Source organism: Neoarius graeffei, chromosome 17 (assembly GCF_027579695.1).
Source record: "Neoarius graeffei isolate fNeoGra1 chromosome 17, fNeoGra1.pri, whole genome shotgun sequence".
Classification (NCBI taxonomy): domain Eukaryota; kingdom Metazoa; phylum Chordata; class Actinopteri; order Siluriformes; family Ariidae; genus Neoarius; species Neoarius graeffei.
In genome coordinates this window covers 26,725,315-26,753,016 of record NC_083585.1, presented here as the reverse complement: position 1 = coordinate 26,753,016, position 27,702 = coordinate 26,725,315, and the positions used below count along the sequence as shown (strand labels likewise).

At 41.6% G+C, this 27,702-nt stretch overlaps 1 protein-coding gene across 1 annotated transcript; it reads left to right on the top strand.

The window, feature by feature from the left end:
* Nucleotides 1–377: 377 nt before the first annotated feature.
* On the top strand, nucleotides 378–27,473 carry LOC132864647 (cytochrome c oxidase subunit 7A2, mitochondrial). The gene is made up of 4 exons (XM_060898060.1): nucleotides 378–483; nucleotides 26,858–26,944; nucleotides 27,133–27,217; nucleotides 27,314–27,473. Exons 1-4 carry the CDS (start codon nucleotides 469–471, stop codon nucleotides 27,373–27,375), a joined length of 249 nt encoding a protein of 82 aa, XP_060754043.1. The 5' UTR covers nucleotides 378–468; the 3' UTR covers nucleotides 27,376–27,473.
* Nucleotides 27,474–27,702: the final 229 nt, after the last annotated feature.

Sequence of the window (27,702 nt, the reverse complement as noted above, 5' to 3'; positions counted from 1 at the left end):
GAGGCCGCAGCGAACAGTCACTTCTCTGTTTCAAAACAAATAAATCATATGACTGCCGTTCTGTTTTTTTTAGCCCACTTTCCAGTTTCACCCGGTCTTGTAAAAGTTGGCTTTTTGCTTAGCAGTACATTTATAAACTACTCAAAATAGAATATTAAATGTGAAAAGACATGTTTTAATCCTCACAGGAGAAAAATGTACCAGAACAATAATAAAATAGTACAACAACATCTATATTGATGACTCTCTTTCTAATATTTGCTCAGATTAATTCCTGGTTTTACAGTATTTTGTGGTAGGTCTCCCACACAGCTTGTGGGGTATTGCTGAAAGCCAGATGTAATTTGTTCTCTCCTGTACACCATACTTGGCATCTGGTCAAGAGCTCTCTGGTTTGTGTGTGTGCGCGTGTCCTTGTATGGCCTCACGCTAGACAAGCAGTAGGACGTTTCTAGAGAACAGGCGGACATGAGACATTTACTGGTAATTACTTTTGCTTTCTTTTCTCACTATCTTGTTCTTGGCTACAAAACTGTATTTGTTCTGTAAAAGGTTCAGGAAAAAAGTTAAATAGTTTTCTCGCATGGAACATGTTCATGTAAAGAGCCCAATAACAACTTGACCTCTCTATTCCTTGTGTCTTTCTCAAGAAGAGTACAACCACGTAGGTCTTGGAGTCAGTCATGTTTCATTCTTTTCAGTCAGATTAATCTTCAGAAATGTCATTGTGTTACTTAAAAACCATTCAGCAGCTGCTACAGAAGAAATCTGTTGGCCAGAAATATCTTTTGTTAACTGATAGTGAGGAAACTGCTTGATGAAGTTGTCACAACAGTCTGTGAAAGAAAACCTTAAATCAGACAATTTAATGTCTCGATTTTTTAACCTGTTCTCTCAGAAAATATACGAAAGACCTTTTCATAATCTAAATGTGCATCCCATGTATTCCCCGATTCGCTGTAGATTGTACATTATTATTCTCAAATAGTAGAAAAAAAGAGGTCACTTCAGTGTCACTGACACACACTCCTGCTTTAGTCTGTGTACATGCGGAGACACACATACGTTATGGACGTCGTGAGCTTCTCAGCCCCACCCCTATCAGTAAACCGTGCTCTGATTGGTCTGTGAACATGTTGCACAGTCCCAATTGGCTAACAACTCATCCGAATCTATTTTCACTTGTGCATATGACCTTGGACACCATAACACCACTCTCTGTCTCTCTGTGTGTGTGTGTGTGTGTGTGTGTGTGTGTGTGAGATTAATGTGTAGCAAACAGGTCACTAGACTCACAGTGCACTTCTTGCTAAAAACTGAACAAGAGCCCGTTTCGAATTGACGTCTCGTTTTGGTGAAAAAGGGCCACTTTTCTACCTATCTCATCTGGATTTTTATCATCTTTAAACGTGATTAATAACAGCATATCGCGTGTTTAAACCCTTTAAAGATCAAGAGCTGTATGTAAGAACAGTGCAAAAAGAGGAACAAAGACGAGTTTTGTTGTTGATATGAAACACCATGTTAAAGCACAGAATGGAATGGAATATCAGGGCATTTACAGTTTCAGACATGTGAGAGGGTTTTTTTTTTGGTTGTTATTTAATATACACTCACTGTCCACTTTATTAGGAACACCTACAGGCTCATGCAGTTTTCTAAATCAGCCAATCATGTGGCAGCTCAAGAGCTTTGCTAATATTTACATCAAACATGAGAATATGGAAAAAGTGTGATCTCTTGACTTTGATACCAGAAGAGCTGGTTTGTGTATTTCAGAAACTCTTCTGGAATTTTCATACACAGCATTGTCTAGAGCAGCGTTTCTCAACCTTTTTTCAGTCACGGCACCCTTCAGAAGTATGCAAATTCTCAAGGCACCCCCATATAAAATATACGCAGTCACGCTGACCATACGCTGCACCCCGGCAGTGACGTTGTGACATGGGAAACGGGGCCGTGAGACAAATTTTGATGATGTATGAGGCAGCGCTGATCTGTATTAGTGTAACTATCATTTTTTTGGAATTTTAATTAGTGTGCTTGCTCAAGCACACAGCAACCGAAGACTGCTGTTGTTCTTCTTAAGTTTACTTATTCTGCCTTATTCCGACATGTTTTTTGGATCCACTACTCCTCCTAGGGCATTCGAGATAGAGACACCGTTTCAACTCTGAGGCTACATCCACACGACAATGGCAACGAGATTTTTTTTAAAAATATCGCGTCCACATGGGCAACGGATCAGTAAAATATCAGGTACATATGGCAACGCTTGCTGAAAACGATGCAATACACATGCCACACCTCTACGTGCGCTGTAAGACGGCCCCATCGGAGACACAAGAACAATAGAAGTAGGACGCATGCGCATAAACCCCTTCTTCTACCCGGCGTGAGCAGGTGTTCTCAGGAACAAACACACAACAAGAAGAAGATGGCTGCGACTACTTGAGGAAATCGTGCCTTCTGTGTGGACAAATTAGTTTTATTAGTGTGCATAGTTTTATATAACTTAATTTTCTTATTGTGTGTGAACATTTTCAAAAGCATTTTTATATAATTTATATAACTTTTTATATTGTGTGTGAACATTTTGAAAAGCAGTCTTATCCAATAAAAAAAAAAGAAATTCAAGAAATGGTTCAGTTACTTGTTTATTTAAAAGAAAAGCTGTATACAAAAGTGAATGCAATGCAGTGGTTCATACAAAACAGCGAGAGTGCTGCTTGTTCTAGTCATGTGGTTGTGACATCATCGTAAACAAATCCGTTCTACTCATCCAGACGACTTCACAACGGCGCCGTTGCCAGATTTTTCCACTCTGGAACCCATTCTCAAAAAATATCGTTTTGGGCCACCCAAAACGCTGGTGCCGTGTGGACGCCAGGCCGAAACGATAAACAATTTTATCAGATTCACCTGAATCCTTTGCCATGTGGACAGCGCCTGAGACATCTGGCCCAAAGTGGTGTAGTATGCTTGTATACAGCTTTTGGATCAATGTGCCCGTTCTCTTGTTCTCATTTTTCTTTTGTTTTTTTTTCCATAGAGAATGAATAGGAGCCCTGTGATGACCTGGCAACTTGTCCAGGGTGTACCCCGCCTTTCGCCCGTAGTCAGCTGGGATAGGCTCCAGCTTGCCTGCGACCCTGTAGAAGGATAAAGCAGCTAGAGATAATGAGATGAGAGATGAGATGAGAATGAATAGGGCTCATAAATCAAATCGTCCCATTCGGACACGCTCCATCGCAGGTGCACCAAACCTCATGTGATACTTCAGGCCAACTCCCCCGACACATACATGCAATCAGTTCTGACCTGCACTCATATTTTTCCTTTCTTTTTGCTCATCCATTTTTCCTCCAATGAATGGTGTTTCAGGAGAAAAACTTTCACTCTCCATCGATTTTTTTTAACCAAGTGACCAAACTTCAAGAAACTTCATTTGATGCCTCAGGTCAAGTCCCCGCACAGATCCATCCCCTCATCTGAGACCTGCACTCGTCTTTTCCTTGGTTTTCACGCATCTCTTTTTACCTCTATAGGCTTCCATTGATTTTTGGCCCCATTCAAATGAATGGAGTTTTGCTCAGTAACACTTCACCACACATCCACCAAACTTCATATGGCACCTCAGGCCAAATCACCCATCACACACATGATATCGGTTCTGACCCGCACTCGTCTTTGTCTTGCCTTTCATCCGTCCATTTTTTCTCCATTTTGCCGCTAATCAATGGAAGCTTGACTGAGTCATTCCTCTCTTCCCCCATAGGTGATGATGCATTTGGGAAGGATCTGCTCATTTGAAACTTTGACAACTTCAAATCAATGGCCACTTTATTAAAAATACTTACATGCACACATGATAGCAATTAGCATATAAGCATTCACGTGTTACCATGCTAGCTGTTAGCATGTTACCAATTACGATATCATGCCTGCTGTTAGCTTGCGAGTTGTTAGCATGTTCACCTTTAGCATGTTATCATGAGAGCTGTTAACGTTAGGATTAGCATTGTAGCATGCAGAGTTCTCATGTTTGCTGTTAGCAAGTTCGCCTGAGCATGTTAGCATGCTAACTGTTAGCATGTTAGCTGTTAGCATGTCACCCTCAGCGTGTTAGCATGCTAAAAGTTAACATACTAGCCATTAACGTTAGCCTGTTAGCTGTTAGCATGATAGCTGTCAGCATATTAGCCTTAAAGTGTTAGAATTTTAACAAATAGCATGTTAATCATTAGCATGTTAGAATGCTAGCTATTAGCATGTTATCTATTAGCAAGTTATCTATTAGCATGTTAGCATTAACATGTTAACATGCTAGCTTTTAGCATGTTAGCATGCTAACTGTTAGCATGTTAGTATGCTAACTGTTAGCATGCTAGTTGTTAGCATGTTGGCATGCTAGCTTTTAGCATGATAGCTGTTCTGCTACAACTCAGAAAGCACACTTTGCATTTTCTCTGCGGAAATGCAGTCTAGTTCATTTTATTTATTTCAATGTTAGAATATATAATTTTTTGACGGCACCCCGGTTGAGAAAGGCTGGTCTAGAGCTTACACAGAATGGGGTGTGTGTATGTGGTGGTGGTGGGCGACATTAAGGGAGCAACAGTTCTGTTGGTGGAAACATTTTGTTGAATTGAGAGGTCAGAGAAAAATGGCCAGGGGTGGGTTTCCCAAAAGCCTCTTAACGCTAAGAGCATCTTAACTAGGAGTGAGAGTGTTCATTATGCTGCTCGCTCTACCATTTAACCAGGGCTGCCAACTTTTCGAAATTCCTTGGAGTGAGATTTTTTTGGGGGGGAGGGTCGACGGCAAAATTTTTCCGCACACCATGCAGTAAGTGGGAATTTTGTATTCGGTTTGATATTCACTTGTCCCCCTGCATTCTGGTGTTTTGTTTGTGGGTCGTCCAGCTGGAGATGGACAATGGGGGGGGGGGGGGGGGTTGAGATTTTGGATTTAGTAGATGTTCCTGCATTCTGGTGGATTTTTGGAGTGGCCTGCTGTGCCATACCTACATTCTTACACACCCTGACTTGCCAGGCCTTCAGCTTGTGGCCAACAAAAGCATCAAGTTTTGGCTTAAAAGCCCCCACACTAGAAAACTACAGATGACTGCCAATGTTCCTGTAGCCCTATAGACCTGTGTTTCAGATTTAAAGGCAAGTTCATGTTTGAAAATATTTCATCAGCTAAACCTAAACACCTTCTGAATTGAAACTAAATGTTAAGTTTTAAATAACTGTTGCAAAAAATAAGATTGTCCCTCACTGACTATTCATTATGCATTTAAGGGCTTTCCCCACCACTGGGTTCAGCAGAAGATTGGCATGGGGAAAAATATCAACAGCAAAAGAACAAATAAAATGCTTAAACAGTAAGCAAAATGTGCATGTGCTACAAGAAACATTAAAATGATTAAGTTTGAACAGTATTGAAACACAAAAAGCTGAACCTTGGCCATAGGTGGGAATGTGCACACAAAGTTGGGCTTAAAAATTTTGGTCATACTTAAATAAGCTATATTAATATATTTCTTATTAATTTATTTCTTATCTATGTTTCTTATTAGTAACAGAGCATTCGTCAGGGCCTGTTATCTGACAAATATTCTCTACCTGTCTTGCCCTCTTTGAAACCCTGTCTTTTTTTTTAATTATTCACAAGTTCAAGTTCTTTGATATTACAGGTGACCATGCTTTATTTACTTTAACTGAGCAATTACGGGTGGCACGGTGGTGTAGTGGTTAGCGCTGTCGCCTCACAGCAAGAAGGTCCTGGGTTCGAGCCCCGGGGCCGGCGAGGGCCTTTCTGTGTGGAGTTTGCATGTTCTCCCCGTGTCCGTGTGGGTTTCCTCCGGGTGCTCCGGTTTCCCCCACAGTTCAAAGACATGCAGGTTAGGTTAACTGGTGACTCTAAATTGACCGTAGGTGTGAATGTGAGTGTGAATGGTTGTCTGTGTCTATGTGTCAGCCCTGTGATGACCTGGCGACTTGTCCAGGGTGTACCCCGCCTTTCGCCCGTAGTCAGCTGGGATAGGCTTCAGCTTGCCTGCGACCCTGTAGAAGGATAAAGCGGCTAGAGATAATGAGATGAGATGAGATGAGCAATTACATACATCATAAATAATTAAAAATAAATACCCTGTAAATAAACAATAGGTATGGTGGCTAATGGCTCTTCTTGCATTTGTAATATTATCTCTTACTTGCTTTATTTTACAACATTTCCAGTATGGCTTCAAATAAAGTTATAAAGTATGATAACATACAGTAAACAAACTAAAAATGCGCCTTAATAAACGTGTGCTAAGGAGGTGCTCTCCCGTGCTGCTTGTTGGGGAAGAGAGAGGCTGTGGCACGGCGGTAGGCCTATAATGATTTGGCATGCCTAGTACACAGCTCTCGATATGGCATTAAATATTCTCACAACGCTTATAGACTAAAACGATTCAGAAACTTTATATAAGTTCATAATTACGCCAGTAACGCCACACATTGGCGTGCATATGTACAAACCTGTCTGAGACACCCGTCTTCAACTCGGATACCTTCTTCTCTCTCCTCTTCCTCTAAATTGACGGTAGGCAATTATCCAACTTCCGGCGAGTGCAGCATCATTAGATGCACCACCTACCATAGGGGAGTGTGTACAGAAGGGAACACCTCTCTGCCTGTTTAGCCGTGCGTAAGGCGTAATTGATTGATCACAAGCGGTTGGCGCGACGCAATGGGTAGCCTAGATTAGATATATAAACTAGATTTTTTTCTAGCGTGAGAAATTGGAGGTATGGCGTGTGAGCGTGTGAAGACAATCAAATGCGTGTGTCTCACGCTCATTGCGTGAGAGTTGGCAGCCCAGATTTAACGATGACCTTTGTGCTATGAGGCTTTTGGGAAACTCAAGCCTGACTGGTTTGAGGTGCCAGGAAGGATATAGCAACTAATATAATCACTCCTTACAACAGTCTTCTTCTTCTTTCGGCTGCTCCCGTTAGGGACCTGTTCTACATATTTGATTTAGCATAGGTTTTACACCGGATGCCTTTCCTGACACAACCCTCCTCGTTTGGGAGCAGTGCGAAGTATACACTGGCTTGTACAAGAGACATCTGGATGTCTTTGAACTGTGGGGGAAACCGGAGCACCCAGAGGAAACACATGCGGATATGGGGAGAACATGCAAACTCCACACAGAGTCAGCTGTGAGGTTCAAACACGGAACCTTCTTGCTGTGAGGTGACAGTGCTAACCACTGCACCACTGTGCCGCCCTTAACAACCATGGTGAGCAGAAAAGCATCTCAGAATTCACAAAACATGAAACCTTGCCTCAGATTTTTGGTCTTGGCTGACAGAAGTGGAACCTGATTGTGCAAACATCCATGCTATGGGTAAAGTCCCAGAGATCACACTTTTTCTTCATTCTGATGTTTGATGTGAATATTAAAGCTCTTGAACTGTATCTGCATGATTTTATGCATTGTGCTGCTGCCACATGATTGGCTGACGAGATTAAAATAAATAAATAAATAAATAAATAAAGTGTTCCTAGTAAAGTGGATGAAGTGTGTACAACTCCACATCAGACAAAGTTGGGATGGGATGGAGAATACAAATAAAAACAGAAAGCAGTGATTTTGAAATTGACTTTGGCTTGTATTTCATTGCAGACAGAACCCAAGATATTTCATGTTTTGTTGGTCAACTTCATTACATTTGTTCATATTCATCCATTCCTGTGTTTCAGGACTGCAACACATCCCAAAAAAAAGTTGTTACCTGGGCAATTAAAGGCTAGTAATAAGATAAAACAATTAAATAATGATGTGATTTGAAACAGGTGATAACAGGTGATTGTATTCATGATTTGGTACAAAATCAGTCTTCAGGAAAGACCTGGTCTTTGAGGAGCAATGATGGGCCAAGGATCTCCAGTTTGTCAACAATTACATGAGAAAATTATTGGAATGTTTAAAAACAATGTTCCTCAAAGACAGATACAAAAGGATTTGGATATTTCACCCTCTACGGTGCATATCATCATTAAACTATTCAAGGAATCTGGAGGAATTTTGGTGTGTAAAGGGCAAGGGCTCAAGCCTAAGCTGAACACCCATGATCTCCAATCCCTCAGACGGCGCTGTATCAAGAATAGTCATTCATCTATAACTGATATAACCACATGGGCTATATCATAATGTGCTTTTATATTGCTTTGAGTGCAATATAGATCAAAGATTATCATTGTTTTCCATTTTAATTTCAACATACTATCCCAACTTTTTCTGATTTGAGGTTGTAATCAGCAAATCATATGGCAGCAGCTCAGTGCAAAAAAAATAAAATAAATAAATTTCATACAGATGCAGGCCAAGAGCTTCAGTTAAAGTTCACGTCAAACATCAGAATGAAGAAAAATATATCTGCGACTTTGATGTGGCATGGTTGTTGATATCAGATGGGCTGGTTTAAGCATTTCAGGAACTACTGATCTTGTGGGATTTTTACACAATGGTACGAAAATCAACAAACGCTGAGTGAGCGAAAGCTCTGTGGGTGGAAACGCCTTGTTGAAAAGAGAGATCAGAGGAAAATGGCCAAATTGATTTGAGCTGCTAGGAAGGTTATACTAACTTATACAGTCAGGTTCACAAGTATTTGGACAATGACAAAATGAAAAAATTGTGTCACTGTCGAAATACTTATGAACCTGACTGGATAATCACTCTTTACAACTGTGGTGAGCAGAAAATCATCTCAGAATGCATAACACGTCAAACCTTGAGGCGGATGGGCTACAACAGCAGAAGACCACATCAGGTTCCATTTCTGTCATGGACACTAGAGGTCTGCGCGGGTCGGATTTTTCAGTCCCGCTCCCGCCCGCGCCCGCATTGTGCAGTCCCACTCCCGCCCGCAAAGAATTATGATTTTCAGTCCCGCTCCCGCCCGTGCCCACAAAGAATTATGATTTTCAGTCCCGCTCCCGCTCGCGCCCACAAAGAATTATGATTTTCAGTCCCGCTCCCGCCCGCAAATCCCGCATGATGCAGACGTTCGCGTTATTTCTCAGGAAAGTTCTTGTCTTGACACAGTGTGATGGTGCCCTGCCCCCTACTTTGAGCGGATTTGAGCATAAATATCTACAGCTCACATTCACGTTTGTTATTATTTACCTTGTTTCTGAATTCAGCATGTAGTGTCTCTAATAATAATAATTAGTGCTGTCAAGCGATTAAAATATTTAATAGCGAATTGCACATTTTTGTCACATGAGAAACCATTGTAATTCTCTGATCAGCATAAAAAAGTGAATGGGCTTGCTTTGTACCAATTTTTTTTTTTATTGCAAAGCAGAGCTAGCAAGAGAACCATGAGTGAACAATTCTAATCAGAGAGACAGGTTACACAGTGAATGGTAGGCTTGACTCAATGCTATCCCAGAAATCCTTCCTGTAATATGCAAATTTGTCCGCCTCTGATTGGACAGCCAAATTTGCATATTACAGGAAGAATTTCTGGGATAGCATTGAGTCAAGCCTACCGTCACTGTGTAACCTGTCTCTCTGATTAGAGTTGTAGACTAACTCAAGCAGTAAATCACTTCACTCATGGTTCTCTTGCTAGCTGGGTGTGAACAGCGAGTCATTAGAGTTACTAGGATTTCCTGTTAGGGTGATCAATGGCAAATTTAAGATGCCATTCCTCACTCAATCTGGCAATCTGACTCTCTCTGCAAATTTAGGCATCTTAAAATGTTTTTATTAATGCCAAATAAAATATCCAGCACAAATTATATATGATAGACATAAATTAATAATTTATAAATTTTATTTCAAACACGTTTTTAGTTAGTGGGACTGCAGCTTATCACTGCTCCCACCCGCGCTGCATATGTGCACTCCCGCTCCCGTCCGCATACGTGCACTTCCGGTCCCGCCCGCGCCTGCAATGAGCTTTCAAAATTTGTCCCGCGCCGCACTGCTTTGCGGCGGGTCCCGCGGGACTCCCGCAGGAGTGCAGGGCTCTAATGGACACAGACTCACCCAAGTTGGACAGTTAAAGATTAGCCTGGTCTTCAACTGTCCAGTTAGGGTGAGCCTGTAGCTGCATGATTTTATGCATTGTGCTCATGCCACATGATTGAACGAGTGTATAACTGCATAAATGAGCAGGTATGTTCCAATTAAATTGGATGGTGAGTGTACACACACACGTATTTATCTAACTATTAATTTTGTCTTTGAAACATGAATATTTGTACATGAATACATTTTTATAAGTACATTATAATTTGAGAGCGATATATGCCTTGCAAGTATATTAAATAAAAACGTGTCGGAATACTTACTTCCGCTCACTGTATATCGATCATGGATAAACAATGCAAAATGTATTCTGCTTTATATAGTCCATTAAAGTAGGGAATCATAGTAAATCAAAAAACCATGGGTTGTGCAGCTGGTATGGTATTGCTCAAGAATGGGGGGGGGGGGGGGGGGGAACAATGAAACTATTTGCAACAGATGATATGGTGATTATTCTCCAGGATATTGAAAAATTAAAAAAAAAACAATACAAAACCGCTTGTCTCCACAACTCAGCTTCAGTACACAGCTTTCTGTCTTTAAAAACAGTGAAATGTGCACTGGTGCTTGAAAGTTTGTAAACCCTTTCGAATTTTCTATATTTCTGCATAAATATGACCTAAAACATCATCAGATTTTCACACAAGTCCTTAAAGTGGATAAAGAGAACCCAGTTAAACAAATGAGACAAAAATATTATACTTGGTCATTTATTTATTGAGGAAAATGAGTGGCAAAAGTATGTGAACCTTTGCTTTCAGTATCTGGTGTGACCCTCTTGTGCAGCAATAACTGCAACTAAACGTTTCCGGTAACTGTTGATCAGTCCTGCACACCAGCTTGGAGGAATTTTAGCCCATTCCTCCATGCAGAACAGCTTCAACTTTGGGATGTTGGTGGATTTCCTCACATGAACTGCTCGCTTCAGGTCTTTCCACAACATTTCCATTGGATTAAGGTCAGGACTTTGACTTGGCCATTCCAAAACATTAACTTTATTTTTCTTTAACCATTCTTTGGTAGAATGACTTGTGTGCTTAGGGTCGTTGTCTTGCTGCATGACCCACCTTCTCTTAAGATTCAGTTCATGGACAGATGTCCTGACATTTTCCTTTAGAATTCACTGGTATAATTCAGAATTCATTGTTCCATCAATGATGACAAACCGTCCTGGCCCAGATGCAGCAAAACAGGCCCAAAGCATGATATTACCACCACCATGTTTCACAGATGGGATAAGGTTCTTCTGCTGGAATGCAGTGTTTTCCTTTCTCCAAACATAATGCTTCTCATTTAAACCAAAAAGTTCTCTTTTGGTCTCATCCATCCACAAAACATTTTTCCAATAGCCTTCTGGCTTGTCCACGTGATCTTAACAAACTGCAGACGAGCAGCAATGTTCTTTTTGGAGAGCAGTGGCTTTCTCCTTGCAACCCTGCCATGCACACCATTGTTGTTCAGTGTTCTCCTGATGGTGGACTCAAGAACATTAACATTAGTCAATGTGAGAGAGGCCTTCAGTTGCTTAGAAGTTACCCTGGGGTCCTTTGTGACCTCGCTGACTATTACAAGCCTTGCTGTTGGAGTGATCTTTGTTGGTCGACCACTCCTGGGGAGGGTAACAATGGTCTTGAATTTCCTCCATTTGTACACAATCTGTCTGACTGTGGATTGGTGGAGTCCAAACTCTTTAGAGATGGTTTTTGTAACCTTTTCCAGCCTGATGAGCATCAACAACATTTTTTCTGAGGTCCTCAGAAATCTCCTTTGTTCGTACTATGATACACTTCCACAAACGTGTTGTGAAGATCAGACTTTGATAGATCCCTGTTCTTTAAATAAAACAGGGTGCCCACTCACACCTGATTGTCATCCCATTGATTGAAAACACCTGACTCTAATTTCACCTTCAAATTAACTGCTAATCCTAGAGGTTCACATACTTTTGCCACTCACAGATATGTAAGATTGGATCATTTTCCTCAATAAATAAATGATCAAGTATAATATTTTTGTCTCATTTGTTTAACTGGGTTCTCTTTATCTACTTTTAGGACTTGTGTGAAAATCTGATGTTCTTTTAGGTCATATTTATGCAGAAATATAGAAAATTCTAAAGGGTTCACAAACTTTCAGGCACCACTGTAGTTCCGTCTGAAATTTGGTCATTGTGATATCAATGCAATATCTCAAAAAAACAAAACAAAAACAGACCATTCTGTGGCTGGGAAGTTATTTAATTTGAGGGTGTTGTAACTATCCAAAAGGAAACTTAATTAGTCACAATGTTGGCTTGAGGATTGAGCTTTACTCGATTCCAGATAAAACAAAGTACTGGGCGAGATTGTTCTTTTGGGCGAGGTTGCCATTTATTGCAACAACAACAAAAAAAAAAGATAGTTACAAAAACAGAACGTTACCATGAAAGTTGATGTTGACTGGAACTTAACATAAACTGGCTTTCATCTGGATGTCGGTCAGAACTGTTGTGCTCCACCACACCACCATTCAACTCACACTGATTTACACCTTATTTCATACACCTGCTGCTGGGAGGTTACTGGGTGGTTACCAATTAAACAGAAACAGAATTATACTACACCATTGTGGTCAAAATAAGGTACTTGCACAAAACATAAATCAGTGGTTCCCAAACTTTCTCTGCTGGGCCCCCCTTTGGTAGATAAGAAAATTTTTGCACCCCCCCCCCAGACAAAAAGAGAGAGAAAAAAAAGATAAACAGGACACACATACACATATTTTGTTTTCAGACTCCACTGCAGTTTATTAATACAAACCTCAACCTTTTTTGAACAAATAAAAATAAACTGCCATAAACTACAGGTCGCAATATAATTATTTTAAGTATAACTGTTTTCAAGCAGGCGGCACGGTGGTGTAGTGGTTAGCGCTATCGCTTCACAACAAGAAGGTCCGGGTTTGAGCCCCGTGGCCGGCGAGGGCCTTTCTGTGCGGAGTTTGCATGTTCTCCCTGTGTCCACGTGGGTTTCCTCTGGGTGCTCCGGTTTCCCCCACAGTCCAAAGACATGCAGGTTAGGTTAACTGGTGACTCTAAATTGACCGTAGGTGTGAATGTGTGTGTGTGAACGGTTGTCTGTGTCTATGTGTCAGCCCTGTGATGACCTGGCGACTTGTCCAGGGTGTACCCCGCCTTTCGCCCATAGTCAGCAGGGATAGGCTCCAGCTTGCCTGCGACCCTGTAGAAGGATAAAGTGGCTAGAGATAATGAGAATGTTTTCAAGCACCTTAACTGTGTAACAGGTTTCGTTTTTTAATATTCAACATTGTTATCAATGCAGTTTTAAAAAACATTGCCTCTCTGCAAAAATGGGTTTTAAAACATAACCAACTCCCTGAGAAGAAAAAAACAAAAACCTAAAGATTTGTTGTGCAAAAATGACACTTTTAATCCTCGCATCTTTTCAGTGACTGGTGTGGGCCTGCTTCATGCTGCAGATCTTCTCAAATCTGGGCTGCAGTTTTGAGATTGCCACTCTGAGTTCATTTTCAATGTCCAGCTTTGATCTGTATTTTGTCTTGCTTGAGGCCACAGCAGAAAAACCTCTCTCACATAGGTAGGATGTGGCAAAAGGAAGAAGTATGGCCAGGGTTCTCTTACCTCGCAGTGGGTAATCTTTCTCCACTCCAGTGCAAAATGCAGCCAGTGTCTTTGACTGAAACTGCAGCCTCATTGTTGAATCAGAGGTGACATCAATGAACTGTTCCTCCTCTGATGTGCTGGAGTCGGCAGGTGGTGTTGCACTGAAGGGGTCACGGATCCAGTCGTATTCTTTGGGATCCTGCATCAGGAAATATTTCTGGAAATGGTTCTGAAGGGCAGAGATGTGTGCTTTCATGCATGGGATCACTGTGTTCTGCAGTTTGTTGTCTTCAATGAATGATTTCAGGTTCTCAAATGAGTCCACATTTCCAACCTTCACTCGCTGCAGCCACATCTCAAATTTTCTGGTGAATGATGTGATTTTATGATTTGTGATTCTTCCTTCAAAAAGATGCGGATTTCATCTCGCAGTTCCAAGACCCTGGACAGCACCTTCTCACATGACAGCCATTGGGACTCGCTGTGAAACAGAACAGCTGTGTGGTCGGAGCCCATTTCCTCGCACAGTGCCGAAAAAATCCGGGCTTTGACAGGTCGTGTTTTGATGTAGTTGATGGTGGCAATAACGTTGGTTATTACATCATTCAGCTTGGGACTCAGCTGTTTAGATGCCAGTGCTTCGCGTTGTATCATGCAGTGCATCCACTGCACATTGGGGGAGATGCGCTTGATGAGCGCTTGCAGCCCTGCCCGTTTCCCAGCCATAGCCTGCGCCCCGTCAGTGCAGATCCCCACACAGTCCTCCCATTTCAGGTTGGCCTCTTTCAAGTAAGAGTCAATGATTTTAAACAGTTCTTCTGCTGTGGCTCTGCCAGTAACTTTTTTGCAGAGAAGCAATTCCTCCCTCATGTCATCTCCATCTATGAATCTGACATAAGTAATTAATAAACAGTCTTTGTTACTGTCAGTGGCTTCATCCATCTGAAGAGAAAAGCGGCTGTCACGCACTTTGTCATTAAGCTGCTCCTCTATGTCCTTTGACGTCATAAATGCACCTGCCGATGGTGTTGTTGGACAGAGGAATAGCCCTTAGTTTGCTGGCTGCAGTGTCATCAAGCATAGTTGATACCATGTCCATAGCACAGGGAAGTACTAATTCCTCCGCTATTGTGTGCGGCTTTTTACACTATGCCACTCGGTAGGCAACTTTATATGAGGCGAGTTGAGCATTTGCCGGCATGGATGCAGCTTTAGTAAATAGGGACTGTTGAGCACAGCAGTTTACGAGTTTTTGTCTGAAAAACTCAACTGGCTTGTCTTTGTGCTCTGGATGTTTTGTCTCCAAGTGGCATCTTAGCTTGTTCGGCTTCAAGCTGTCACAAGCTAGCACTTTAAGACAGACAACACACTGCGGTCTCTCCTCATTACCCACCGTTGTACAGGTGAAGCCAAAGACAAGATATGCGTCATCATATTTTCTTGTCTTTGCCTTGGAAGCACATTTGGCGATGCTTCATCCTCTGATTTGCGTTTATGTGGGAGCCCCGCGCCCCCTGCCAAAAACTTCTCCATGTTATGCTAGCAGTGTCATTCATTCATTCATTCATTCATTCCATCCGTGCTCCGCGCCCCCCCTGCAATGGCTCTGCGCCCCCCCACTTTGGGAACCACTGAATAAATGAAGAATGGCTCCTACACACCGGCCCCATAATTGTGTTGGTGTGCACTTACAATTACATAATTACATACATTTCAAAAGCAGCCAAAAAGGTGCATGTGCAAATCTTTCTTCATTGGTCAGAAGTCAATGTTCATATTTAGTCTTTAATACCAGTCCTTAATTACATGCCTCCAGCAACAGGCAGAGCTTTGTGTCAGGTCTCTCCAGAAAGCCTGCCTTGGTTTTAAGCTGAACTGACCGGACAATACCTCTCCTGTCTGGAAAGGTTTTGATCACTTTGCCCATCAGCCATGAACTTCGTGGAGCAGAGGGGTCCATGATAATAACAATGTCATTAACAGAGAAGTCCCTTCGTGACTGTCCATTTTTGTCTCTCTTGAAGCAGTGGAAGATACTCCCTTACCCACCGTTTCCAAAATAAATCTGACAGGTACTGGACCTGTCTCCATCTCCATTTAATGTACAAGTCATTTTCATTAAAAAATCCAGGAGGAAGAAGTGGTTTGGCCTTCAACAGCAGAATGTGATTTGGTGTAAGTGTTTCCAGATCATTAGGGTCAGACAGTTTAGTGATTGGGTGACTATTAAGAATGGCTTCAACCTCACAGAGACCAGTACAAAAACTCTCATCATCCACAATTTGCTGTTTGAGGATGGAATACAACACCTTCCTTAAGAGGCGAATGATCCGCTCCCATGCTCTACCGTAATGAGATCCAGCAGGGGAGTTAAATATCCATTCTATTCCTCTTTTTGCTAAAGCACTTTGTATTTTGCTATGATCCAAATTTCTGGGAGCTTCCCTCAGCTCTCTTTCTGCTCCAACAAAATTTGTACCATTGTCTGACCTGAGGTTGGAGACTTGTCCACGTTGACACAAACCATCGAATGGCATTTATACATGAATCTGTAGTAAGTGAGTGGGCTACTTCAAGATGTACTGCTCGACTAGTCATGCTTGTAAAGACCACTCCATATCATTTGACCAGGTTACGACCTCTCTTAATTTCAATAGGTCCAGAATAATCCACCCCTACATTAGTAAATGGTGGCAAGTCTGGCAAGATTCTTTGAACTGGAAGGAAGGTCAGACATTTTTTTTTTGTTCTTCAACCCTCCCCTGAAGACAACGGCAGATAACACAGTCAGCAATGATTTTTCTGCAGGCTGAGTTTGCATTTGTAATCCATTAGATTAGATTAGATAGAATTTTATTGATCCCTTTGGGCGGGTTCCCTCAGGGAAATTAAAATAGGTAAAAATAAAAATTATAAATCCAATAGGTTTTTCGAAGAGCAGATATCATGTGATTACGTCCAGCATGACCCAATTGCTTATGAATGTGTTGTAAAATAAGTTTAAATATGGGTTGATCCTTAGACAGAATTACGGGATGTTTCATTGCCTCAGGCATGGATGCCTTCCTCAAGCGACCTCCTACTCTTAACAGCCCATCTTGGAGTACGGGATCCAACCTATAGATGTCACTGTTGGTCTGCACAAATGATGTTCCTTTCTCCAAGAAAGAGATTTCCTTTTGAAATCTTTGCTGTTGACAGAGGCGAACAATTGCCAATTCTGCATTGTGTAAATCATCCCAGGTCAATGGTTGAACCTTTGCTTTGCGGTTCTGCTGCCTTTTATTCTTATTGCATGAATGCTCATGAGTTGATTTACCTTGTTTTCTTAGCTCTTGAAGCAGATCTTCAAACTTCAAAAGCCAAGCAACTGAAGTTTTCAGTTTTTCCCAATCTGAAAAATAGTTGAGAAGCTTGTTTGTAGCATTGGATGTATCCTCAACAGCACAAGCATTAGCTATGATGTCTCGTTTGACCTCAGGGTCATCCAAGGTGACAGCAGGTTTGTTCACCTCCTGTTTTGACCAATTCTTTTCATCAATCAACAGAAACTTGGATCCTTTGAGCCATCGCTCACATTTTAAAAGGTCATCAGCTGACAGTCCTCTTGAGGCCTCATCAGCAGGGTTCTGTTTAGATCCTATGTATCTCCATTGGGCCACCTCTGTAGCTTCGCGTATAACAGCCACTCTGTTTGCTACAAAATGTGTGGAATCTCTTTGTTTCACTTAAAATGTAATTAAGCACAGTTATGTTATCGGTCCAAAAAAACCCGTCTGAGCCAATTCCAGTTGAAGCGCCTTCTTAATCATCTTATCCACTCTGACAGCTAATACAGCAGCTGTAAGTTCAAGCCTGGGTATTGTGGTTTGTTTCATGGAAGCAACTCTGGACTTTCCAACCATGAAAGCAATGTTTACGTCTTTAGAGATGCTTTCCAATCTCAGATAAGAAACAGTGCCATAAACATATTCACTAGCATCTGAGAAGTGATGCAGCTGTGCATTGTTTACTTGTCCAAAGTCCTTTGGCTTGATACATCGTTCCACCTTTAGCAGTGACAATTTATGAAGATTTGTCAGCCAATGTGCCCATTTCTGTAAAAAGGTTTGTGATATTTTATCATCCCAACCAACCTTTCTTTTGCACAGCTCTTGTAGTATCAGCTTGGGAGGCAGTGTGAATGGTGACAAGAATCCAAGAAGATCATAGATAGAATTAACCACTGACAAGATTCCATGGCATGTACATGGACGACTTTCAAGTGCAATCTTGAATATAAACATGTCCGATTCCACACACCAGTGCAACCCAAGAGTTCTTTCCACAGGTAAGTTGTCTTTATCCAAATTGAGCTCTTTGGATGCTTTAGAACGATCTTCTTCAGGGATGCTTGCTATAACTGCTCGACTATTGCTTATCCACTTTGAGAGCCAAAAGCCTCCCTTTGCACATGCAGAAGTGAGATCTTGTACCATCTGCAAAGCTTCTTGTTCTGAGGACACAGACTTTAAACAATCATCTACATAGAAGTTTTGCTTGATGGTCTGTAACACTTTGTCACTGTAATCAGCCGTGTTGTCATCAGAAACTCTCTTTAACGCATAACTGGCACAGCTCGGTGACTATTTTGCTCCAAAAATATGAACCTTCATTCTGAAGTCCACCAGAGATTGTGTCACATCTCCATTATGCCACCACAAATTGAAGAAAGTCAACATGTTTCTGAGATACTTTCACTTGGTGAAACACGGCTTGAATGTCGGCCATTATAGCAACTGATTCCTGTCTAAATCTCAGAACACCACCAAAAAGAGAATTTGTGAGATCAGGACCCTGTAACAGCTGGCTGTTCAAGGAAGTGCTTTTGTAACTTGTTCCACAATCGAACACAACTCTTAAATGTTTTCTTCTTAGGATGATACACCCCGTGATGTGGAATGTACCAGATTTTTCCTTCAGTGCCATTCAGTTGTTGTTGAGACAACTGCTCCGCATAACCATTTTTAATAACATCATTCAGGAAGTAAACATACTCCTGATGATATTCCTTGTTTCTCTGAAACTTTCTTTTCAAGCTCATGACACATTCAGCAATGCACCGATTGTTTGGCATTATGACTTTGTCAACCTTAAAGTGCATATCCTGGACCAATTTCATTTTTTTTATATATGAAAGTATGTCCCTTTACACACTCATCCAGAAGGGTAATTTTGCACAAGGCCATCTGTCTACAGCAGAAAAAAATAAAATAAAGCGCGTCTGGAAAAATCCCAAGGGAGTCTGGAGCCAGATTCATGACGTCACCTGCGGAACCGCCAGCAGGCTGCGAGAGCTTGCACGGTTTCAGTGCACAGCCTGTGTAGACCAAGTTTAGCAGCTAGCGATTTTGCATTGAAATATGGAATTGTCACCTGAGCACAATGTTCTTCATCCAAAGGTGAAGTAATATAATGAGATGTCAGAATTATTTCTTCAACTTGTGAATTGCCGATTTTCTTGGTCTTTTTCTCGGCTCTGCTTGGTCCTCGGCTTCGAGGGCCTCAGTGGATGCGGCACTTCGCCTTCTGTCAGGGGAGACGAACACGGCTGGCTCCTTTGGTGACGCTGACACAGATGGACAGTGTTGCTTTGGGCATTCTGACAGATGGAACTATGTCTTTTTTCAGATCAAGTTGCCTCGCGAAGCCCATTTCCCACTGCAAATAGTTCTCAAAGTCGTCAGGCCTTGTGAAGTGAGCACCTCAAATAATGCTGTAGTCTGTAGCATGTAGCCAATTTTTCTGGGTGCCTCGCACGAAGCGCTCCCATTTCTCTCTCATTGTCGGGTCTTTTGGAAAACGATGAGTACTAATCCCATCAAGATTGGTGTTGCTACACCCTCCTACGATACGTCTGTTAACCATTTTAATAATTACGTGATAACATTAAAGAAATTTGCAGAAAACCACCAGGTCGTTTTCTCATAAACAAACCAGCGCTGACGTAGGATTCAGAAGGGGGCGTCCCGCACGTGACGTCACGAAAATCAATGTTTGCCGGGAAATCCAAATGTCAAGTTTTTTCAGAGGCGGACCAATTCGCCTCAAACGGCTTGATTTCAACTGAATTTTTCTGCTATTGTGCAAGGTAAAAAAATTGCACAAAATGCAAAATGTGACAGATATTTGACCAAAGTTTAATATAAAATAGGAAAATTACATTGATCTTGCTCCTGAATTTACCTGTGATATGCACTTTAAAGGGTAAATCAACACAGTAGTGGTTGTTTTCAAGACAAGTTGCTTTTTCCATAATCTGGAGAAATCTCATATCCTCCCTTGACATTAAAGTGTCCTCACATGACTTTTCATTGAAGTCTTGATTGTATTGTGTAATCAACAGTTGTTCCACTTTATCAATGGAGATCCTATTGACAGTGACAGTAGGGCAGCCATCCTTCCCTGTATCACTTCCACTTCCTCTAAGTGGGCCGTTCACTACCCATCCCAGTAGGGTTCGAACAGCATAGCTGTATCATTGCAGCTGTGGATAATTTCCCAAGGTTCCAAAAGCTTTGGGGCATTTATGCCAACAAATTCACTCCAGCATTAAGCTTGGGAACTTTAAATCTTTTCCAGATAAGGCCATTTTCTGAGATCTTTTTCTGTTATAATGTTGTGTCTTGTAACTGGCATGGCTTGCTGTGTATGAACCTCAGGTAAGTCTAAAAACCTGTTGTCATCATAACCAGCTACTTCCAGTCCAGTCAGACTCAGAACATGAGTCTTTACAGTATGTGCTTGTTCCATAGTTTGCAGAAAAATATGCACCTGGATGCTGTCCATGTTCAGCTGTCTCAGCAGGTGTTCTGTACAAAAGGTAGCCGAGCTTCCTGGATCCAGGAAAGCGCAAGTTGTCAAAATTTTATTTCCATTCTTAGCTTTTACTTGCACAGGTACAATTAAAAGAACACATTCCTGTTTACCGGTCCCAGTACGAGCACAGGTCTGCTGAGGGACAACAGCGTTGTTTGGCTGTTCAGATGTTCTGAATGTGAATCATTGTGGGATGCTTGGAGTTGCATACATTACATGTTAAATGATTTTTGCAACTCTTGCTAACATGACCTGGTTTTAGACAACCAAAACAAACACCACTCTGCCTTAAAAGATCAAGTCTCTCATGATGCATCTTGCTCTTAAGTTGTACACAATCTTCTATTGTGTGATCCTCTTTACATATGCAACATGATGTAGTCTTGCTTTTTGATATAGAAAAGGCATGGGAGATCAGTGTTTCTGTAGACTTTATATCTGCTGAAGTGCTAACAGCTGCCACAGTTGCAGGATTTTTATTTCTGGTTGAAAATTTTATAAGAGCCTTTCCTTTGAGTTACATGTCGGTCCTGGGATCGAGATGCTGACCTCTTCTGCTCTTCGGACCTGCCTGATCCATCCTGGTGCCCTGTGTCTGGTTGGAGTCTCATCGCATCGCTCCTGTTGGCGGCCCCATGTGGACAGTTGGGGGTCACACCTGGAGGACGCTCTGGACTCTTGCAGTGGTGCTTTTGTGGCTGGGGACTGCAGTTGACTTGCTGACTTTGGGACTGCGGTTGTCGTGAACGGTTTTGCCCTCGGGTTTCCGTCGGTGTGGGGTTTATAGCATCAACGAGGTTGACTTTATGTTAGGACTGTTAATGTTCTAGTCATGTTGTCTGTTGTTGCCCAAATGAGGATGGGTTCCCTTTTGAGTCTGGTTCCTCTCGAGGTTTCTTCCTCATGTCGTCTGAGGGAGTTTTTCCTTGCCACCGTCGCCACAGGCTTGCTCATTGGGGATAGATTAGGGATAAAATTGGCTCATATTTTAAGTCGTTCAAATTCTGTAAAGCTGCTTTGTAACAATGTTTATTGTTAAAAGCGCTATACAAATAAACTTGACTTTCGATGTAGCAGTCTGCAGGTCTTGTATGTTACCAAAAACAGGATCAGAGAGAATTTTGTTCTGTTCTAGAAAATTAATCAAATCAGAGAACAAAACTCTGCTTCCACGTCGCTCCTGTAGGTCACAAGCAGCTGCTCTACATCTTTCTCTTAATTTATATGGAAGTTTCATCACAAGCTGTTTCAGGTTTGATGGTACATTCATCTCTGCCATGTACTGTAAACTTTTCATCATATTGCAGCATCCTTTCAAAAGCAACAAATATATGTTTGAAGAGAGCCAACATCCTCTGCTTTTACTGAAGGCCAACTTAAGGCCTTTTCCATGTAAGCTGCTCCAATCTTCATTTCATTGCCAAAGTCAGGGGTCATCAAACTCCGGCCCACGGGCCGACTCTGGCCCGCCACCCCCCTTTGACCGGCTCCCCAGCCCCTCTGCCCCCCACCACTTGAACCGGCCCTATGAGGCAATCCCCAAAAGTGGTCATGGCCTATTTTTTTAAATTGCTTTTTGGCAAATAATAACATCTCTGCATCTTGTATTTTGTTGATTTTATCAATTAAAATTGATATTTAGTTATAAAATGAACTATTCATATTTTCCGAATTTTCGTCATATGCTTGCGATCAAGCAGTGACAGGCAGCGCATGCGCAGAGAACTATCAGTGTTCAGGACAGCAAAATGGCTAGCGCTCAGCGAAAAGTTGACAGAGAGTGCAGAGTTTTTAAAGAACAGTGGACCACTGATTATTTTTTTGTTCAGTGTAAGGACCATGCAATTTGTCTTGTACTGTATGTAAAGAAAGTGTGTCGGTTTTCAAAGAATATAATCTGCGTCGTCACTACGAAACCCGCCATAAAGAGTATGCTAGTTTGTGAGGGCAAACAAGAGAAGACAGGATTCGGAGGATGAACTGCGGACTGGCTGCACAACAGAATGTATTCCTTCGCCAAACCCAGATCAACCAGGCTGCTGTCCGAGCTAGCTATAAGATAGCTCACCTACTAGCTACCCATGGAAAGCCGTTTACTGATGGGGACTTTGTTAAAGTATGCATGCTTGCTGTGGCCGAGGAGGTGTGTCCCGACAAGAAGGATGTGCTCAACGCGGTGAGTCTCTCCGCACCTACTATGACCAGGCGAACCGAAGATTTGGGGGACAACGTGTATGACCAGCTGAATGAGAGAGCATCAGAATGCGAGTTTTTTGCTTTGGCCATGGATGAGAGCAATGACATGCAGGACACAGCACAACTGCTGTGATCTATTGCTCATATTATTATAATTTCACTGTTTTTTTAAATGTATTTATTTTCTAGGCCTATTTATTTGACCTTTATTAAGTGCTGCACACAATTATTATTAATATTATTAATAATATCAACAGGCCTACCTACAATTTATAATTTTCCACTCACCTTTGCCAGTGTCAATCACCTCAACTAGGCAGATGTTTCTTACCTTGACAGCTTTGATGTTATTTTTATTAGAAAATAAATAAATGGAATATCAGTGGTATTTCAAATTAAAACAAAGTGTGAAGACTCGATTACTACTTTTGCAAACCACTAGTAAAGATAAACAAATATGTGCCAGGAATCAAGTGTTGATATAGTAGTGTGGATGGCTGTGCCAGGCTAGTAATCTCTACTACACAATGAGGCCTGCTGGTGGTCATATTTGTCTGGGTCATACAATTCTGTTATATAGCTGACCTGACCCCGGCCCCCCATCACAGTCAGGAATGACAATGTGGCCCCCAGAGAAAAAAGTTTGGTGACCCCTGGCCAAAGTGTTCCTTTAATAAATACTTGGCTCTATCATAGCCTTGATTAAGCTAGAAACACCTCATGGATGCACTGGGACGCATCCTCAGTGATGTATCCTGGGGTCCTCGGGTGTTTCAGGTCTCGCAACATCATACACCCTCACCCAGGCGACCCAGCCGGGGTTGATCAAGCCCCGACTTGCGTCTATCATAGCCTTGATCATTTGGCATGTGATAGCAGCTTCTGATCAATTCTCTCGGCTGCCCCCTGATGTACTGCTCTAGATAGTACAAGCAGTCTTGGAGATTAGTGACTTTTCTTTCAACCCCCTGTTCAAATGCCATGATAAAAGATCCATACTAGAGAGGGTCGCCATCAAATATTGGTATTGCTCTAGGTGGAAGAGATGCTGAGTGCTGCTGTTGAACTAACTGAGTAGTGATTTCTGTCTGTCGCTGCATAGTGTTGCCAGTGTTCTGAATTCCATTTTCATTTTTTTGAACGTTTTTCTATAAGTTATGCTTTTAGGTTTTTTTCTCTATTTTTAAGTGAATTGCTTCAGTTAAAGAATCATTTTAAAACTTTGATGTCGATTTTTAAAGGAAAAAAACTGTCAGATGAGTCTCGATGGGTATTGGATGATAATCAAGGTTTTAATCTCAGTAGTATTGGTAAAGAAAAAGCAGGATTGTGTCGTCTCTAATAAACACCATTAGTGTACCGCATCCGCAACAGAATCAAACACAGATTGCAGGCATACGTATTTCCAAGCCTTTTACTTAACATACAGTCAGATTATGCTTTCTCCAAACATCTTAACATCCAGAAAACTTTAAATTCTTCCCTTTCAATCATGACACACACAAAAGCTACTTGAACCCTCATTCACAATTAAACCAAATTAAACAGATCCATGTTTAATCCAATGGCCATGAATTATTTCCACAATTAGACAATTGTGCAGTTCCGACTTTATAGCAACAGTTTGGGACAGAACCACATATGGGTGTGATGGTTAGGTGCAGGGGTTAAATTGGGCCGGGGCTGTCTGGGGCTGAGCCCCGGCACATAAGCTTGGAGCGGATGGCATATGATCACGCACACATCAAAAGCAACAAACCCTTTTCACGATTTTCAGTTCTGAATAATTAAATATCGTTTTATTAATCAATAAACCCATGACTTTTATGAGATAGATCATAGTTTTCCTGATAACAAGACGACCTGTCAAAGCTATTTAGAACAGAACTTGCGATCAGAGATTCTGGTTTCTGGAACACTGCGTGGGTTGCCAATTCCGCTTTTTATAAGCGACTTTGGGGTTTCTTTTTTTGTGAGCTCGCTTTAAAAAAAAATCAGAAGTCGTGGTTTGCGGGTTTTTGGGCTTGTGTTTCAGCGTTGTGACTTGTTTATAATTTTCTCCATACACCGTCTCCCCTTTTACCTGCATACGAACATAATCATTATGATATTTTTTATTATTAAAAACAAAATATCAAATAATACTGAAGAGGGGAAAAATAATACTGATCTAAATATGTTGTGTTTTTATTTTTAGACAGTATGTGCTTAGCAAAACACATACTGTCTAAAAATAAAAAAACATATTTAGATCAGTATTATTTTTCCCCTCTTCAGTATTATTTGATATTTTGTTTTTAATAATAAAAAATATCATAATGATTATGTTCACTGTATTGTTAATATTATTAGTGTTTTATTATTTATTGTTAATATTTAATTTAATGTTAAACCTTTTGCTGCATTCAAATGATTGTGCTTCTATTTTGCTGCTATAATATGCTCATCTTATGTATGTTCTAGACAATACAAAAAGCACCACATGCCAAATAAATAATTGAATACATAATCTCATCTCATCTCATTATCTCTAGCCGCTTTATCCTTCTACAGGGTCGCAGGCAAGCTGGAGCCTATCCCAGCTGACTACGGGCGAAAGGCGGGGTACACCCTGGACAAGTCGCCAGGTCATCACAGGGCTGACACATAGACACAGACAACCATTCACACTCACACCTACGGTCAATTTAGAGTCACCAGTTAACCTAACCTGCATGTCTTTGGACTGTGGGGGAAACCGGAGCACCCGGAGGAAACCCACGCGGACACGGGGAGAACATGCAAACTCCACACAGAAAGGCCCTCGCCGGCCCCGGGGCTCGAACCCAGGACCTTCTTGCTGTGAGGCGACAGCGCTAACCACTACACCACCGTGCCGCCCTGAATACATAATAATAACAATAATAATAAATGCTTCCAATGTTATAGTGTTGTTTGTATTTGGTTGCATTCACTGCATGAATATATTTGATTGACAATTTGACTGACAGTGTTTTGGCATATTTAACATTTATCCTCCAAAATAAATCAACTGTTTTGGTTTAAGATTGTGCAAGCCTTCAAATTTTCTCACTGAACATTTCTCCTTCACATTTTTCACCTGTAGGCATGTGACAAGATTTAACATGATATTGCTCAACCTACCTCTGTAAAGTCAGCTAACAACTTATTAAAATGCACCAGAATTCAGCAAATAACATGTATGATAATAAAAAACTTCTGGGGGAGGACCCCCAGACCCCCCACTAATCATTTCCTTCAAACCAATGTACAACAACCTGTACAATCTGTTACATTGGCCAACCAATCTACATTCAAACTGCCATAATGTGTAGGGGGGCACTACAAGACACACATAGGCCTACAACACAGAGATAAGGTGTATATCTCTGTGCAATATGATATGGTTATCAAATTAGAGGGTTATTTTCCAAAAAGTATATTGGGGCAGGGCGGCGGGGGCAGGGGCAGGTACGAGGCAGAGCCCCCCACATAACCAATCCCAATTTAACCCCTGGTTAGGTGTCCACATATTTTTGCCCATATAGTGTATTATGTTAACCTAACAAATAGGTTAACATATTTCATTTGCTTGGGGGAGTTTTCCACCCATAATCATTGGGACCAAATGTCTCATTCTGGCTTATAACAGGCCTGAAGGGCTAACAGGTGTAATCTTCCCATGTTGATTATCCATAACTGCTTATCCTGTGCAGGGTCGCAGGCGAGCTGGAGCCTATCCCAGCTGATAGGCTCCAGGTACCTATCCCAGGTACACCCTGGGCAAATCGCCAGGTCATCAAGACAAACAACCATTCACACCTACGGTCAATTTAGAGCCACCAATTAGTCTAACCTGCATGTCTTTGGACTGTAGGGGAAACCGGAGCACCCGGAGGAAACCCATACACACACAGGGAGAACATGCAAACTCCACACAGAAAGGCCCTTGTCGGCCACTGGGCTCGAACCCAGAACCTTCTTGCTGTGAGGCGATGGTGCTAACCACTACACCGTGCTTGATTACAATATCCCATATATGTAATATAAATGAAAATACTTTGTGTGAAATTTCTGCAGAGCCTTCAACGAGTGGCCACCAGGGCCTTCAATACAACAGCCAGGCAGATGAAGAACAGGGTTCCAGAGAAGCAGAAGCTTTTCCAGGTGAGCAGCATGTTGCTAGGAAACAGGTTTTCCTCACCTGATAAACTCTACACTTGTCTAGAGCTCTTTCCAGTTTTGAGCTCAATCCAGGATACAAGTAAATAGTGTATTTGATGTCAGCCAGAAGAAGAAACATGACTACAATGCATTTAACCAATCATGTTTTTTGTTGTTGTTTTTTCTTTCAGGCGGACAATGGTTTGCCGGTCCACATCAAAGGGGGGAGCACTGATATGATACTCTACCGCATAACCATGACCCTCACTATCATTGGTAGGATAAGGAATCATTATTCAAATCTGAATCCAGTCTGCAACTCTTTTAGTGTATTATTACTAAATCTCATCTGTCTGCTTCTGTTCTGTTCAGGCACTGGATTTTCCTGTTACTGGCTCCTGGTGGCCTCGATGCCCAGAAACAAAGCAGACTAAGAAGCTGACCTGAGAGACCTGTTCATGTGTCATATGAATTCAGCTAAAATGACTTTTATCTTGTACAGACCATTCTGATTAAAGAGAATCTTGATGTATAGTGTGTATAAATAAATGCCGACACTGTGCTCCTTTCATACACCAGTACTAGGGCCTTCACATAACACAACAGGAACTCAAAATGAAACTGTTCATAGCAACTAATGGGCTTGTTTTGACTTGGATGTCACCTAGTGTTTATCTGCAAAAACACACTCCAACTCAATGACTGCATACGTAGGGATGCAAAAGTGAAGCCAAAATATCTCTAGGGCCCTCTAACAGCTG